The 14177-nt window shown below is 40.4% G+C and overlaps 2 protein-coding genes across 5 annotated transcripts in view; both read left to right on the top strand.

The window, feature by feature from the left end:
* The window catches only part of LOC119024067 (homeodomain-interacting protein kinase 3-like), a 31783-nt gene extending 22764 nt beyond the window's left edge, over positions 1-9019 (top strand). For both annotated transcript variants that reach the window (XM_037106487.1, XM_037106486.1), the window contains exons 17-18: positions 2919-3067; positions 4437-9019. In XM_037106487.1, coding sequence (XP_036962382.1) covers positions 2919-3067; positions 4437-4976 — 689 coding nt within the window. In that variant the 3' untranslated portion in view covers positions 4977-9019. The remainder of the gene's footprint in view (positions 1-2918; positions 3068-4436) is intronic.
* Positions 9020-10454: 1435 nt separating this feature from the next.
* The window catches only part of kiaa1549la (KIAA1549-like a), a 99915-nt gene continuing 96192 nt past the window's right edge, over positions 10455-14177 (top strand). Inside the window, exons 1-2 of one of the 3 annotated variants that reach the window (XM_037108246.1) lie at positions 10455-10935; positions 13455-13828. In XM_037108246.1, coding sequence (XP_036964141.1) covers positions 13576-13828 — 253 coding nt within the window. In that variant the 5' untranslated portion in view covers positions 10455-10935; positions 13455-13575. Of the gene's footprint in view, positions 10936-13264; positions 13829-14177 lie in introns of those variants that run through there. The other 2 variants (XM_037108247.1, XM_037108248.1) reach the window with 2 other exon arrangements.

Raw genomic sequence — 14177 nt, 5'->3', positions numbered from 1 at the left:
CAACTGGAGTACAGCTAAGGTGTTTTCTGAACAGAAGTCTGTCTGTTTTCCTCTAGAAGTGGAGGAAAAGTGGATGCATTTCATTTGGTATTGAGTCAGACCCCCATGTTTTCTCTGCTGGTTCTCACCATGTAGCAAAAGTTGCCCCCAGGCACTGATTTGAGATCAGTTTCACCGTTCTGTTCTACCCAGTTGGTAATTTTTATTAATGGTAATGTAGTTTAAACTGATACAGATCAGAGTCGAAGGATCAACTTTGCTCCTCAGGTGCCTTGCTCTTGAGTGCCAACAGTCTGTTTCTTTCCCTTTCCTCAGCTGAATGGATTTTATCATTACGTTTGATGGTGCTGTGTTTTATGGAAGGGGCCCACCTGTTAAAAAGTAAAAGACACATTTGTTGATTCTTTGTTAGCTGCAGAAACTACATTTACATTACACTCTGACCATAAACTGAAAAATGATTGATGATGCTCTACTACACCATTAACTTACATTTCATTTGAGGCAGGTCATTTTCTTGTGTTTTGTAGGTTCACTGTCTTCCTGTAATACCTCTTCCACACCGATTTTAACTACGAAGCAGTGGGATGCTTAGTACAGTATCTAGTAGGGCTTTGACGATACCCTGAATTTTGCAATAAAAAATGCTGCAATACAGTCGTGGGACTCTCACATTATCTACTAACCTATGAAATGGCTAGTTTACGTGTGAAATTCATGGATCTAACGAGGGAAATCTGAATGAATACCTGTCCGTGTTGTTGTATTGTTATGTTTGAACAGCAGAGGGAGCAATCATACTGGTCAAAAGGACATACTCTTCTACTAATGACGTTTTTCCACTAGCACTTTTGGCCATGCATAGTCAAACCGAGCTGCGCTGATTGGCTTTTCCATCACCAGTATTACTACACCGAGTTGAGCCAAGCCACGCTGGAGATGGATCTGTTTCAGAGGAGGGCCAAACCGCGACCGCCCCGCCTCTGAGCTGGCTACAGCTTCATTTCACTGCAAGAGTGTCTGTAGTTTGTTAGGTGGAGCAAGCACAGCAACTGTCTGCTGCCGCTGCTCTGACAGCCAGCATATCTGCTTCACCTAATGAGCCCAAAGACGCAGCAGCTGTGACACCCCAGTGGTGTGTTTAGCAGCAGGGAAACTACTGCTGGTAATCCACTGCATCAGCTCCCCTCACTGGCTGGCTGTTTATGCTATAGGTGTACCTCGCAAAAACACAACGTCAACCCGTTAACACATACAGACAACCTCTGAATATACAGTTTAGAAATAAAAACGTGTCATTTACACTGACAAAGATTTTGTGTGGCTGTGGTAGTCCACTGGACAACAAGAGGGAGGGAGATCGTTGGGACCCAAGGCCGAGAGCGCGTTCTCAGCTGTCTGTCCCCCTGGGTGTCCTGGTAGCCACGCTTTACAACCAGAGGGAGGGATTGCAACTGGCTACTGGCTTTGGTATTGTTTTGCAAAGTCCAATCATTGACTGCCAAAAAAAGTTCATGGCTGCTTTTTACACATGCGTGTCATGGCCAGCTACTTTTATTTTACTGTAGAACACAAGAAAGCAGCAGGACCTTAAGTAAAAGTAGAAATAAATAATGAAGGCTGTACACATCTGTTTTAATACTGTGATAAAAGACTGTGGACTATATATTGTGATGATATTGTAATTTGAGTTTTCCTTACATCCCTACTATTTAGTGGTATTTCTGTTTGGATATCTTGTAGAATGAGTGAATAATGTCCTTCGCTTTATTTGGTAGGTTTATCTAATGTTGCATTTACCTTTTAATTCATAACATCTGTTGCAACCACTTTATGGAATACACTCTTAGATAAAGTTTAAATTTAAGTCTTCCTGTGATTGCACTTAAACTAAGACTGCTCTAGTTCATGCTGCTGTGTCTCAAAGATTAGCTTGATGTGATGGTGTTTGTATGTTGCTTTCCCATCAGCCTTTTCTGCTTTTGCTTTAAATGCAAAATGTGTTCAAGTCTTCCTCTGTGCAATTCACAGCCCTAACAGAAAAATTCAATTCAACTGCAGTTTGGTGCTGCACATTCATTGTCCTTCATCAGCACTCAGGAGAACAAATTGGCTTCTTTTCTTCAAATTCACTTCTCAAATTCATTTCTCTGCTAATTACTCATATTTTGTTGTGGGAACAGTGCTCAGACTTTTGGGACCAGCTACTAGGACCAGCCACCTTGTAAAGCCACTCTGCACACCCATGAACATTCTATGCCAGTCCAATTTAGAATTCATTTGTGCAGTAATGGGATTTCCAAATGTTACTGTTTGAAAGATACTTGCTTCTTGCAGCTTTCTCGGGAACCGCTCATCCAAACAATTTATCACTTGACACTGCACTTCCTTGGGTCCTCCAAATGCAAGTGTGAAATCATTCGGATTAACGGTTGTTGAGAAAATGAAAGGACAGGTAGACAGAGACACCCACCCTTTCAGTGGGATTTTGCAATAGTTCCTGTAGGTCACCACAGGCATACAAATATTTAACTTCAACACATTTTTGGCATTGTGAAATGCTCTACATTGGCCTTATTAATGCAACTTCCTTGGGCTTGATTAAATTTAAACATACGTTTTGATTAAACAACATATTAATAACAATGAATAGGGGACATCTTGATCAGTTGATTTTAAAGTACATTAATAAACTGTCGATCCTTTGGAGAGACAAACATTCTCAGATGCCAAAACCTTGATTAGAGTTCTGAATTGTAATGTTTGTCTTTCATACCTGAATCTATTTCTTCTGTGGTATGCATGCTGTTTGTGTGTTTCACTGTGTTTACTTTCAGGTCATGTGGACTAAGCCTGCCATGTATTTTTGCAGTATATTTGTCCTTGCTTGACTCAATTCTGTCTTCTATCTGTCCCAGTCTCAGAGTCTTGGTCCCGGTCCAAAGGGCGCTGCAGCCTCGTAGGACAACACAGCACTCCCTCCTCCGTCCCCCTCCTTCAATCCGTGCCCCCGCTATCCCGACAGCAGGTGAACGGGCAGCAACAGCATCCTCTGGGCTTTGGACAGGTCAGTTCAGGTCTTTTCTTTTATCTTTATAATATATGAGGGATTATGCTGGAGCTGACTGCTTCATAATATATCAACGAATATTAATAGGTGTGATATTTAAGGCAGCATCTAATTTAAATTTTCATTGTCAATTAATCTGTGAGTTGCTTGGTCTTTTAAAATGAGAAAATGGTGAAAACCGTTGATCAGTGTTTCCCAAAGCCCATGACGACATCCTTAAATGTTTTGTTTTCTCCACAACCCAAAGAGTCAGTTTACTGTCACACAGAAGTAAAGAAACCAGAAAATATTCACATGAGTAGCTGGAATCAGAGAATTTTGACATTTTTATCTTGAAAAAAGTACATGATTGGACTAATCTTTTGAAATAGTTTACAAATAGTTAGTCAGAGCAGCTGACCTAAAAATGTGTGAAACTGGTTTCCCAAATCATTTAAGCAGACTTTCTGAAGTAGGCTTTATTTTATGAAACACTGTTGATTTAAAAGTAATATAGGTGCATGAGAATACATATTTTAACAGGATTACACAACAGCTTTCAAAATATGGTAGAGTAGCAAGTAACTATATTTCTGACGAACCTCACTGAAAAGTTAAAACCAAGTACTCCATTGTGAAAGCTGGTGGGAACAGAAAATCAACAAGTATTCTGACACGTTTATTACAAACTGTGATATAATCCATAGCTTTCGCAATTCTTTAACAAGTTATATCTTGTTTATTTGTGTTATTCTTGTTCGAACTGAATAAAAACCAAAGTGTAAACAAGTGCCGGTTTAGTTTCTGTTCCTGGCCCAGACATACTCCAGCACACAACTTCCATAAAACCACGTTTTCCAAGTGTTTTTTGTAGGCAGCTGGACTTGTTTCAGTTTCTTGAATATGTTTAATCTCTCATCTGAGAAGCTTGTTCAGTTCTAACTAACTGGAGGAGAGTTTGCAGGCTTTTAAACTCGGTGTGGGAGTGGCCTTACAGAGTCGTTAAGGACACGTGTGAGCTCTGAGTTAGAGTCCTTAGGGTTACTTATGGGTTGTTGACTCAATCGGCCTTCATTTGGGTTGCTTGGACTAGGTAAGTCCAGGTGTGTATGGTTGTTAAGCTGTCGGTGAAGGAAACTCAGAATGTCATGCGTTTATTCCAGACATAGATGGATTCCCCATACTCCTCTTCCACAATTCAACAACAATTTGTGTTCTCTGGCCAAGATGTTCACATTGTTGTTGAAGAAAAGACTTTAGATGTAAGTGGGCAGCCAAGGTTGACCTGAGGAGTTTTTTGCTAAGATGCTAAGCTAACGAACCATCAGACTGTGTAGGACCTGTGTGTTAACAGACTCTCATTGGACTCCTCCATTCTGTCTTGCAGGTGCAGCCGTATGGTTCAAACCACAGCAACAAAGAGTGGAACGGCAACTATGGGCCTCTGCGCCCGCACGCCTACATCCCCCCTACTGTCCACACACACACCTTCACACACCTGCCGCACAGCAGCCCCACGCACACTTCAGCCGGCCCGCACACACACACCCTGCTGTCCTACCCACCCAGTGGCCCCCTTACCGCAGCTCCCCACCCTCACCCCATCCTGCCCTCTCGCCCTCCTCCCCCTCTCCTCCAGCACAGCTACAGTCTCTCCCACCCTCAAGGAGGCGCTGTAGTTCACCAGGTGACCCTGGGCATCAGCACCCATCCCCACCACCCTGGACACCCCGCTTCCCACCCACACAGGCTCCTCCCCTCCCCAACCATTCACCCACATCCTCAGCCCAGCTATGCCCCCCACCCCCACCAATTCAAGCCTCCCTTTCCCCCTCATCACCCTTACATGGCCTCCCCCGCAGCCTACACAGGTTTTCCTCTGAGCCCCACCAAGCTCAGCCACCACCCCCAGTTCTCTTATATCTGAGGAGCAGGTCGGGGCCGCAGCAGTACCTTCTGGTGAGGAAAGGCAATGGGAAATGGAGGGGGGCTGCGACCTGGGCAGGTAGAGCTAGCACCAGAGCACACAGTGGACACTTGTGATGAGGAAGATGATGACATTGTGGTTAACAATAGGAGAATGGTTAACAATGTATCATAGGGGATTAAGAACGAAAAGTAACAATGCTGAAGATAATGTTTTCTGGTGACACACAGCTTCTGTAATCTGGAGGTTTATGTCAAAAGTCATGGATGGGTGTTTGTCAGAGCAACATGAGCTCTGAGGGACCTCCCTTGCAAAATCACATCAGTGAACAGAGAAAATGATGATTGATTCAATTGCAAAGCTTTACAAGTGCACATCACAAGAGTGAATGAATTCACAAATGATGACGATAAGGAAATTTTAATTAAGAATGTGTCCTGTGCACATTACCTCCTGTCATTTGTTGTTTGAGTAGTGTTCAGAGAATATGATCTAATTAGGGGCTGGGAATCATTTTTGTTGGTGTTGCTGTCAGGGCGTTCAGCCTTCCCTTCCCTTTATCTTTGTTGCCTTGTAGCATGTACTAGCCCGTCAGATCTGTTTCTTAAGCCATCCCAGTCTGTATTAACCAGGATTGAACGCTCCTGTATTTGTTAGAGGCAGTCTTAACTGCTGCCGTCTCCTAGTGCCTTAAAACCAGAGTCTATGACGTTACTTCAGGAGCTAATAGATTGTACATTTAAATGGGCTTGCAGCACTTAACTTTCAGACTCTGAATACGATGGGCTTATTGGATGGATATGAGGATATTGATTGTGGTTATGTTTTAATATTGTTGGACTCAGTTTGCTTTCTAACTCAGAGAATGGATTTACTTTAGCTACAGGCTGCACATTTAGGGCTTTGACTGAATGAGCTTTTTATGTACATAAAGAGTGATTTGATATTTTGATAATCGATTTCTATTCACTATAGTACTTAATTCATAACAGTATTGTCACTGTTTACTGTAACTGCAATACAATCTAGATAGCCTCTGGGTTGCTGTGTTTTTATTGTTTTGCATTTAGGCATTAATGCATTTATGTTTAAGTTTTTGGGAGTGGCATAGACAAAAAAAAAGTGTTTTTACTTCTAAATGCTTCTCAGTGTTTGAAATAACCTATCAACTTACAGTATCATTGCTGGGCTATGAGTGTTAGAGGTGTATCAATAATTGTTTCAAATATTTGTGTGTGACGATTACGTTTTGTTCATGTATTGAAGCCTGTTTCTCAGTTTTGATACATTCCTTCAGGGTGGATGCATAGCCTTGATTTTCTTGGTTTTGTTTGATTTCCAGTGTGTAGTAGAGCTGCGTCTTTACCTGTCATATCAGCTGGTATTTTACTCCAATCAGCACCAAAGACTGTTTATTAATCATTTCTGAAGCATGGTCGATACTATTTCTCCTTTCACCTCCAGCATACTGTTGCAGTTATCAACATTGGAATATATTGTGAGATCTCTATTTTAAAAATGAGGTTGAGGTTTTATTTTTCTGAGCTGTTTGGCAAATTGTATTTGGAATGTATAGATAATAAGCTGCTATGTACTGATTATCTGCCACTTCGTAGCTGTGAATTTAGAGGATTAATCTGATTCTAGCCTGCATTCTCTCTTTTGTATTGTAGTTTTCACAACAACTAGATACAATAGAAGTGGGTTTTATTTTAAAATATATTGAATGCTATTCCTTTATGCTAGTGCCTCTGTATATTGGCTTTGTTGTTTTGAAGTGACTGTAAACTGCTGTAATGGAAGTTATGAGTTTCTTTTCTTTTAAATTTTGTTGCTTTTTGGTGTGTGTGTGTGTGTGTGTGTGTGTGTGTGTTTGTTTGTTTGTTTTTGTGTGTGTGCATTTAGCATCAGTATTTCAAACGTAGGCTGGGTTCACTCTTGGATTCTGTAACCGGTGTGTCATTGATGTATTATCGCTTTCTTCTGATGACATGGCTTTTTTTCCGTTATGGACTGTATTCGCAGCTCTTCGTACTGTACAACTAGTGCCTTTCTTCAAACATGTGGCTGACAGATGACGTTTTGCATTGATATCAAAGCAGTCAGAAAAATTTGTAGATGAATTCCTTACAAGGGGATCAACTCCTATTTTGACATCATGAAACCCCAAAGTTTTTTGTTTGTTAGACTGAAATGAGGTCTTAAAACACTTTTTTTTTTTTTTTTTTTAACAGAATCCTAAGAAAAGTATAAGTCAGGGAATGTTTTATTGCACTCACCAAGAACACCGTGCAGTACTCAAGAACATAGGGCCTCAATATACACAAATGCAAAGCTTTATTCTCACACCGTGAATGTATTTGTGGAAATCGAGATGGTTTTTGGTTTTCAAATGAATTATTTGTTGCATTTCTGATGGCTACACAGAATTTTCTCTCATTTTGTGATTGGGTTGTTGAAAGTTCCTGTATGCAGCTAATACCATAGGTAGATATCATCATGTGTTTCAGTCGGGGTTCTTTCAAAAATGCTTTATCCATCAATCATACTCAAAGTTTAGGTCCAAAGCTGTCCCATCCTTGTCTTCAAAAGCATACTGCTGCCACTCTGACAAAGATATTTGTTCAGTTTTGTATCTAGAGAAACTATTGTTGTTTTTCCAAGATCCTACAAGAAGTGATTTTATCAAAAATTAAATAATTTGGCACCTAGTAATTAGAAGAAAAGCTGTCACAGTAACATTAAAAAGATCGTGTTGGAACATGAAAAGGATCTTTGGGAAAACGTTAAAAATTTCTCATTTTAAGTGAAAATATTTGTCATGGTGGCAGTAGCACACTGCCGCACTCATTTATGTAATGTATTACATTGTAATGGTTTTTGCTTTGTTGCTTGTAATGGTTGGTGTATTTTTGTGTGTTCGTCTATAATGCTACTGTGTTGACGATCCTTAGACAAACAAGGGGCTGCACTGTTCGGTTTGGAGTGCAACCTAGAATTATAACTGAACAGTAATCTGTATTTCTATTCCCATATGTCTATGTGCTTTATGTCAGCTCAGCACCTGTGATGAGATAAACACATGTCCCACATTTCGATCCCACCCCCACTTTGGATTGATTGCTTGGGATATATAATCCTGCCTCCCTGCAGCCTTTATGCTGAAAGTTGCATCGTTAAAGTCACCAGTAGATCACACAGTCCCAGATTCAAAGCTCAAAAAGCACATGGAGCCCAGCAGCCTTAAGTAACATAGCAGGCCTGATGACTGTTTTTATATATATATATATATATATATATATATATATATATATAAAAAATATTAGAGGGAAATTCAGTTTACTGAAACACAAAGTACATTGATAATTTTTTGGGATATGGCAATAAACAAGGATTGGGTCCAATCTGTGTTCATCAAATCTCAGCAGGGTAGGCTGTACTCTGCTGACAGAAAATATGTTTTCTAGTCTCTGTAGGCCTGCTTTTACTGGGACCTCACATGACAATTACCAGCTCAACAAACCTGGCTCTGAGCTTCTCATTTGGGTACTGGGCTGAAAAATACACAGTGCGAGATCTGACTCCCAAGACACGTTTTAAAGGTAGATTTTGTACCGCAACTATGTAATTATCGGGTTGACATTTAATGTATTTAGACACAATTGTGTAGACATGATTGCTAAATTGAAACTGTTACTGTTCTAAATATGTGTAGATCTGTGTGGCTTTATGAGTTTATGTTTTGATTTTTCTTAAATGCTACACTAGTTTGACATGTAGCAACTGCACTGTGCAATATTCAACAATATGAGGACTGGGAAAATGATTATTGTTTGGATGTAATAATGTGTGTCTTACCAGTATGCGGTAGTTTAATTTTCCCCCCTCTAGTTCTCAGTGAGTTTTAATGTGACCAAGCCTTATGTACTTTGTCACAAAAAGCGGGTTCCTTCTTGGTGACTCTTATTGGTGAGTGTCAAATTATGAATTGATGGTGTACTATGTCAAGATTCACTTTGAATTAAAAAAGATCTTTTGCTTCATCCATTGTCGTCTTTCTTGATTTTCACTGCCATGTGGTAGTAATGGCAGAGGTTAACAGACATGTATGTTTGTATATTTAAATTTCAAATGAAAATGATTTTATTTCAATAGTATTTCAATGTTAATCACCAAGGTTTCTGTCCCTGTAGCTATATACCTAAATGAAGTTGCCGCATTCTTCTTGTGGGAAGGTACAGTAATACAATATAACATAGATGGTCACCTCTTTGGCTCTACTGGTCAATGGTGTGATTTCCAAAAGAGACTGCTTTTCAAAATTGTGCATTTGTCCCCTCATTGTTATTGTTTCAGGTTGCTTTTCTTACTCAAGTCTCTTTGAACTTTGTCCTCTTACTGCCAAGCTGCCAAATTCCAGAGAAGAGAAGATCTGAGATGCTAACAATGATGGATACATGTCTGAGTTGCTCTCAGCTCAAAGCAATGAGCTTAACGAGCAGCAGTGAGCAACTTTAGACTGTTTTGCCTTGGGGTTCACTGCTCAGGCTGCATTACAATTACAATTATGGAGGCTGGGGCTGTACAGAGAACTGCCAACTTTGTTTTCAGTTTAATATTTAATTAAATCTTTACTTATGATTAATGTGCCTTAGAAAAACAACACTATGAACACTTAAATGTGAGTGACGGATGCTGCCTCTTCAATACAAAAGTCAATGTATTATTTGTACTATTTGTTTTCTAGAGTTTAAGCTTGCTAAAGATGTGCTAAAGACTCAAGACTTTCAAGTCTCAAGTCAAGTTACTTTTTCCCCACCAAGGATACATCAGGCTAACATGCTTTTCTGCTGTTAATAAAGAAAAAAGACAAGATATTAGTGCCTGTCTAGTAATGATATTGACTGATTGATTTAATCTGCAAAAATATGAAAAAGAATTGAATTCTTATGTTCTTATAGTGTCTGTAATTATAACATTTTATCAAAACAAACAATATCTCATAAAAGCTTATTTATTTCTTGAGTCTTCTCAGTCATATAGCCAATCACTTCAAAGGCGTAAAACTAAAGCTTCAGAAACCTCAATGAACACAGATGTCATCTTATACCAAGTCATGTCAAGTCATGTATTTTCTGTCAAGTTAAGCTGCAAGTCGTCAGAACAGTGACTTGAGTCCACATCTCTGTCAGATACTCACCTTTATATTTGAGTGTGTTAAAGGGTAGGACATTTTTTTCATCAGAAGCAAAAAAAAAAAAAAAAAAAAATCTTCATTGATTGATTTTAATGACTAAATAAAGCAAATAAACAATCTGTCCTCAAAGGACAACGCGATTGCATACTCTTAGACTATGTTCATTTCTAGCTTCAAACGCAGCTTTGGGGGCCTCATTTCCCTCTTAGCACTTGTTTGCTCAGTGATGGAAGGGTATTCATTAAATAGATATTTTTTAGTTTGTATTAGTACCTCAACAATATTTTCAATATTACCTCTCTGAGTTTGAGCGTCTTTCCCAAAACTACAAAATGCAACTTTTAATGACTTTAATGCAATTTTAGTCACTTGTTGGTCACTTAACTATAGAACAATAAGCTGAAGCTATGAACTGACATTCAGCTAGTTTAAAGTAGGGGACAAATAACAACCGGAATAATATCAACATTACTTAGCTTATAACATCAATACTTTAGAGAAACTTTCCTTGCTCTATGCGCATAGGTTCGGAATGTAAATACACTCAAAACTTAACTTAAATATACTCTCTTCACTGCAAACATGTGCAGGTGTAATTCACAAGCTAACTTGACGAGCTGCACCGCATTTTTTGCCGGAATGGCGCAATCATTACCGCGGGCTCATTAGCCGCACCTGCGTCACGGAAGCGGACACCACCGTGTGGCGCTGCTCGCCGGCCAACTCACATTCAAGTCCTGCACACAGATTAACGACAGGCTGGTAAGTCATTTGCTTTACCATGGCCGTGAAAGTTCATGTGTCATATTATCATTCCGGTGAGCAATTGTTTTATTGTTTTTTTCTATTCAAGTGACGCCATTTTCAGTTTATTCCCCCCTTGCATCATTTCCACACCAGCCTGCTGCCAGCCTCCCATGAAAAGCCTCCTCTGTGTCAAAGTACTGAACGAGCAATTAATTTTACACACTGTTGTTGTTATGAATGTCATAAAATTGTGATTACTCTCAGGGGATAAATTCTAGCCTGCTTTTTGCTGACGGGGCCTCATGTCCGGTGTAGTTGGGCTACTAATGACTGGGCTTAAATTATCTAGCCTTATTAATATTATTATGTGTGTGCGTGTGCGTTTTCAAATTAGTCCGTGGCATTTGGTGAACGTCGGCAAAAGTTAGTGGTATGCTAACGTTTTTTGTAACGCTAAAGGATAAGCCGGTCAGCTAGTGCAATGTCATTACATAACATAGTGTTTGAATGTAGACAGTGCCCCCCCCCAAAGAAAAAAAATAATGATCACACCATCATTTATTTTACAGTGAATAGGCCACAATGGGAAGAGGGACTCACAATGAGTAGTGTTACTCCCCGGGGGTGGCTGTCACCCTACTCTACTCTACTCTACTCTACTCTACTTTCGTTACGGTGTAGGCAGTGTCACTGTGCCCTGAGCTCCCACCAGGGGCCGCCTGCCTCCTGCTGGACTCGGATCCGCCGGAACACTTACAGCAGAGCAGCGCTGGCGTCACTGCGCGTCTTGATCCCTGGTCCCTTAATGATGCAGCGGGCTTTATGTACGGTTTATTACAGAGAAAAGGCGGGTTCAAGGGACTTGTCTCATCTAACGTCTCTGTTTTTTTTTTTTGTTTTTTTTAATGAATAAATACAAATCTAGAAGTGGAGTTATTACTCTGCTCTTGCCATTTTCGACATAATTACACCAAACACGCAAGCTGTCTCTACCTGCTGGGAAGTGTGTCAAGCTGTCCGCCAGTTAGCCAATACACGACCGGAAGTTGGGTACGTTACCTGTTAAAATGAAAGCTATTCATTTTATCATTCTACAAAGTGATGAGTGCCATTTACAAACAAACAAACAAATAAATGAATGAATAGTGCAATATGTAGTTTTAGTTAAGAAATTCAAACTCTGATGTACAATTCTAATGAGGTAAAAACACAAACGAGGTCAAGGGGGAAAATAAGGTCCCCAGAACACCGTCTCAAGCTAGAAAGGTTCCAGATTTGGTCTGCCAAGTATAAACAAAGTAAAGCATTATGAAATCATGTTGTCCTAAAACTACACAACTTGGACCAAAGATAACTGTCCTCACAGGCTTTAGCTTCATACAGAGCTCTTGTGCGAAGCTTCCAGAAAAGTCATGGTTTTTATATTGGAAGGTTTCAGCCAGGGCACAAACTTTTCGTGTTAGTGCTCCAACCCACATGTTCCATTTTTACCGGACTAAACCCTGCATTTCATAAACTAATCTGGATTGTGGCCCTGCTTTAATTGTAAAGACAGATCCAGATGTGTTCAGATTAAGTCTTTTGGGACAGCACCACTGAGGGTAAGCTGATTAGATCATGAATATTCCATCAGAAAACATACACCATCATCTTTTTTTTTGATTATGCTTAAACAGGTACTCCAGTTATTGAACTTCCGTTAAGTTGAGGTACTCACAAGAGACTGATTAAACAGAATTGGCATGGCAATAATGCTGCGTGATAATACTTAAATGTGTCTCCAAACCCAGACAATTCTAATGACATCATTAGGATTTTCTCAGAGCCATTCCCAGCCTGACCAGTGCTGGATTTGGGTGGCAGATATCAATACTGACACTGGAGACTAAAAATAATCCAATATAGGTATATTGGCCAGTATTCTGATATAGGTTGGATTGTTATTTTCCAGTGATCCTTCAAATGTGGTTATCAAACATTTGTGTAAAAGATACATAGCTACATAATGAAGGCAGGATAACTTACAGATAAATATTTACAACAGTCAACTTTACAGTCACAAATAACATCACTGGACTAAAGCAGTTAGCTGTTCATTTACTAATGTTAAATGAAATTTAAACCTTAAGCATCTTATTTTTAATTTAAAAAACGTTTTGGCACATAAGTTTTCAGACAACATACATGGATACCCATTCTGACAGGCCTGACCTAAAGTCAGTCTCTGAGCCAACTTGTTTTATAGGCCGATTTGTAGACTACCTATACTAGACAGACGGTGCAAAATCAGTGAAGTGCGTCTAAGACCACACCATGCACATTAGACAACTTGCACGCATTTATTTTGAAGGCAGCAGAAGCTTGTTTCCGGTCATGTGTCAGTGTATTGATGCAGCTGCCAGCAGAGATGGAGAGCGCTCTGCGGTCGCAGTAGGGACATCAGACTTCACAGCGCGCGTACACTCAGAAACAGACACAGACACACGCGTAAAGGAAAAATAAAAATCTCTTTGTCTTCTCATCGATCCCCAAAGCCTCCAGCCGGCTCATGGAGAGGGGAGCCCTGCTTGTCCGCACCGGGCGCACGTTGATCGGATGCCTTTCACCACAGCAGCCTCGTTAGATGATTTCCATTCAGGATTAATTGGTTGACCAATGGCTCCCAAACATGCGCTCCTCTCCAGCAACGGCAGCAGTGGTCCCCGGGTTGAAGGTGTTAATAGGCCGAATAAAGGAGCCTCCTGTTCTTCTTCTCCGGCGCCATGGACCATGAATGCGGGGATGGTGGCCGTCTGTTCGCCGAGGAACGGGAAGAGGACGCGGGCGCTGGATGGGATGCTGGCCCGCTGGATTGTGACCATCGGCGCGGTGCTGATGCTGATGATGCAGAGCTCGTTGGCCGCTGACGGTAAGGCACTGATGCTGTGTGATGTTTCAACCTGTAAGAGTGGTCCTTTAATTCCTTATTGTCAAACAAATCACCAGCGTGGCGCTGAATTCTCTGACTCCTATTCCAGTCTCAAGATGGCTCGATATCATCTTACTTATTATTATTTTTTTTAATAATGCAGTTATTTATTAGGCGGTTGAGGAGAAAATACGTGTGTGGAAGATTTCATCAGACTCTGTTGTAAATGATAGCCACGGAAAACAACAGCTGGGTTGTATAAGAAATGGGGGTCATTTTGATGCGTCTCGAGCTGTTTTCGTAATCTCTGAGGGCTTTGTTGTTGTTTCTATGGCCTATATATGTTTTG

This window comes from Acanthopagrus latus, chromosome 8 (genome assembly GCF_904848185.1).
Source record: "Acanthopagrus latus isolate v.2019 chromosome 8, fAcaLat1.1, whole genome shotgun sequence".
Lineage (NCBI taxonomy): Eukaryota > Metazoa > Chordata > Actinopteri > Spariformes > Sparidae > Acanthopagrus > Acanthopagrus latus.
Note: the sequence above shows the minus strand (reverse complement) of the source record. Positions and strands in the feature narration are given on the sequence as shown.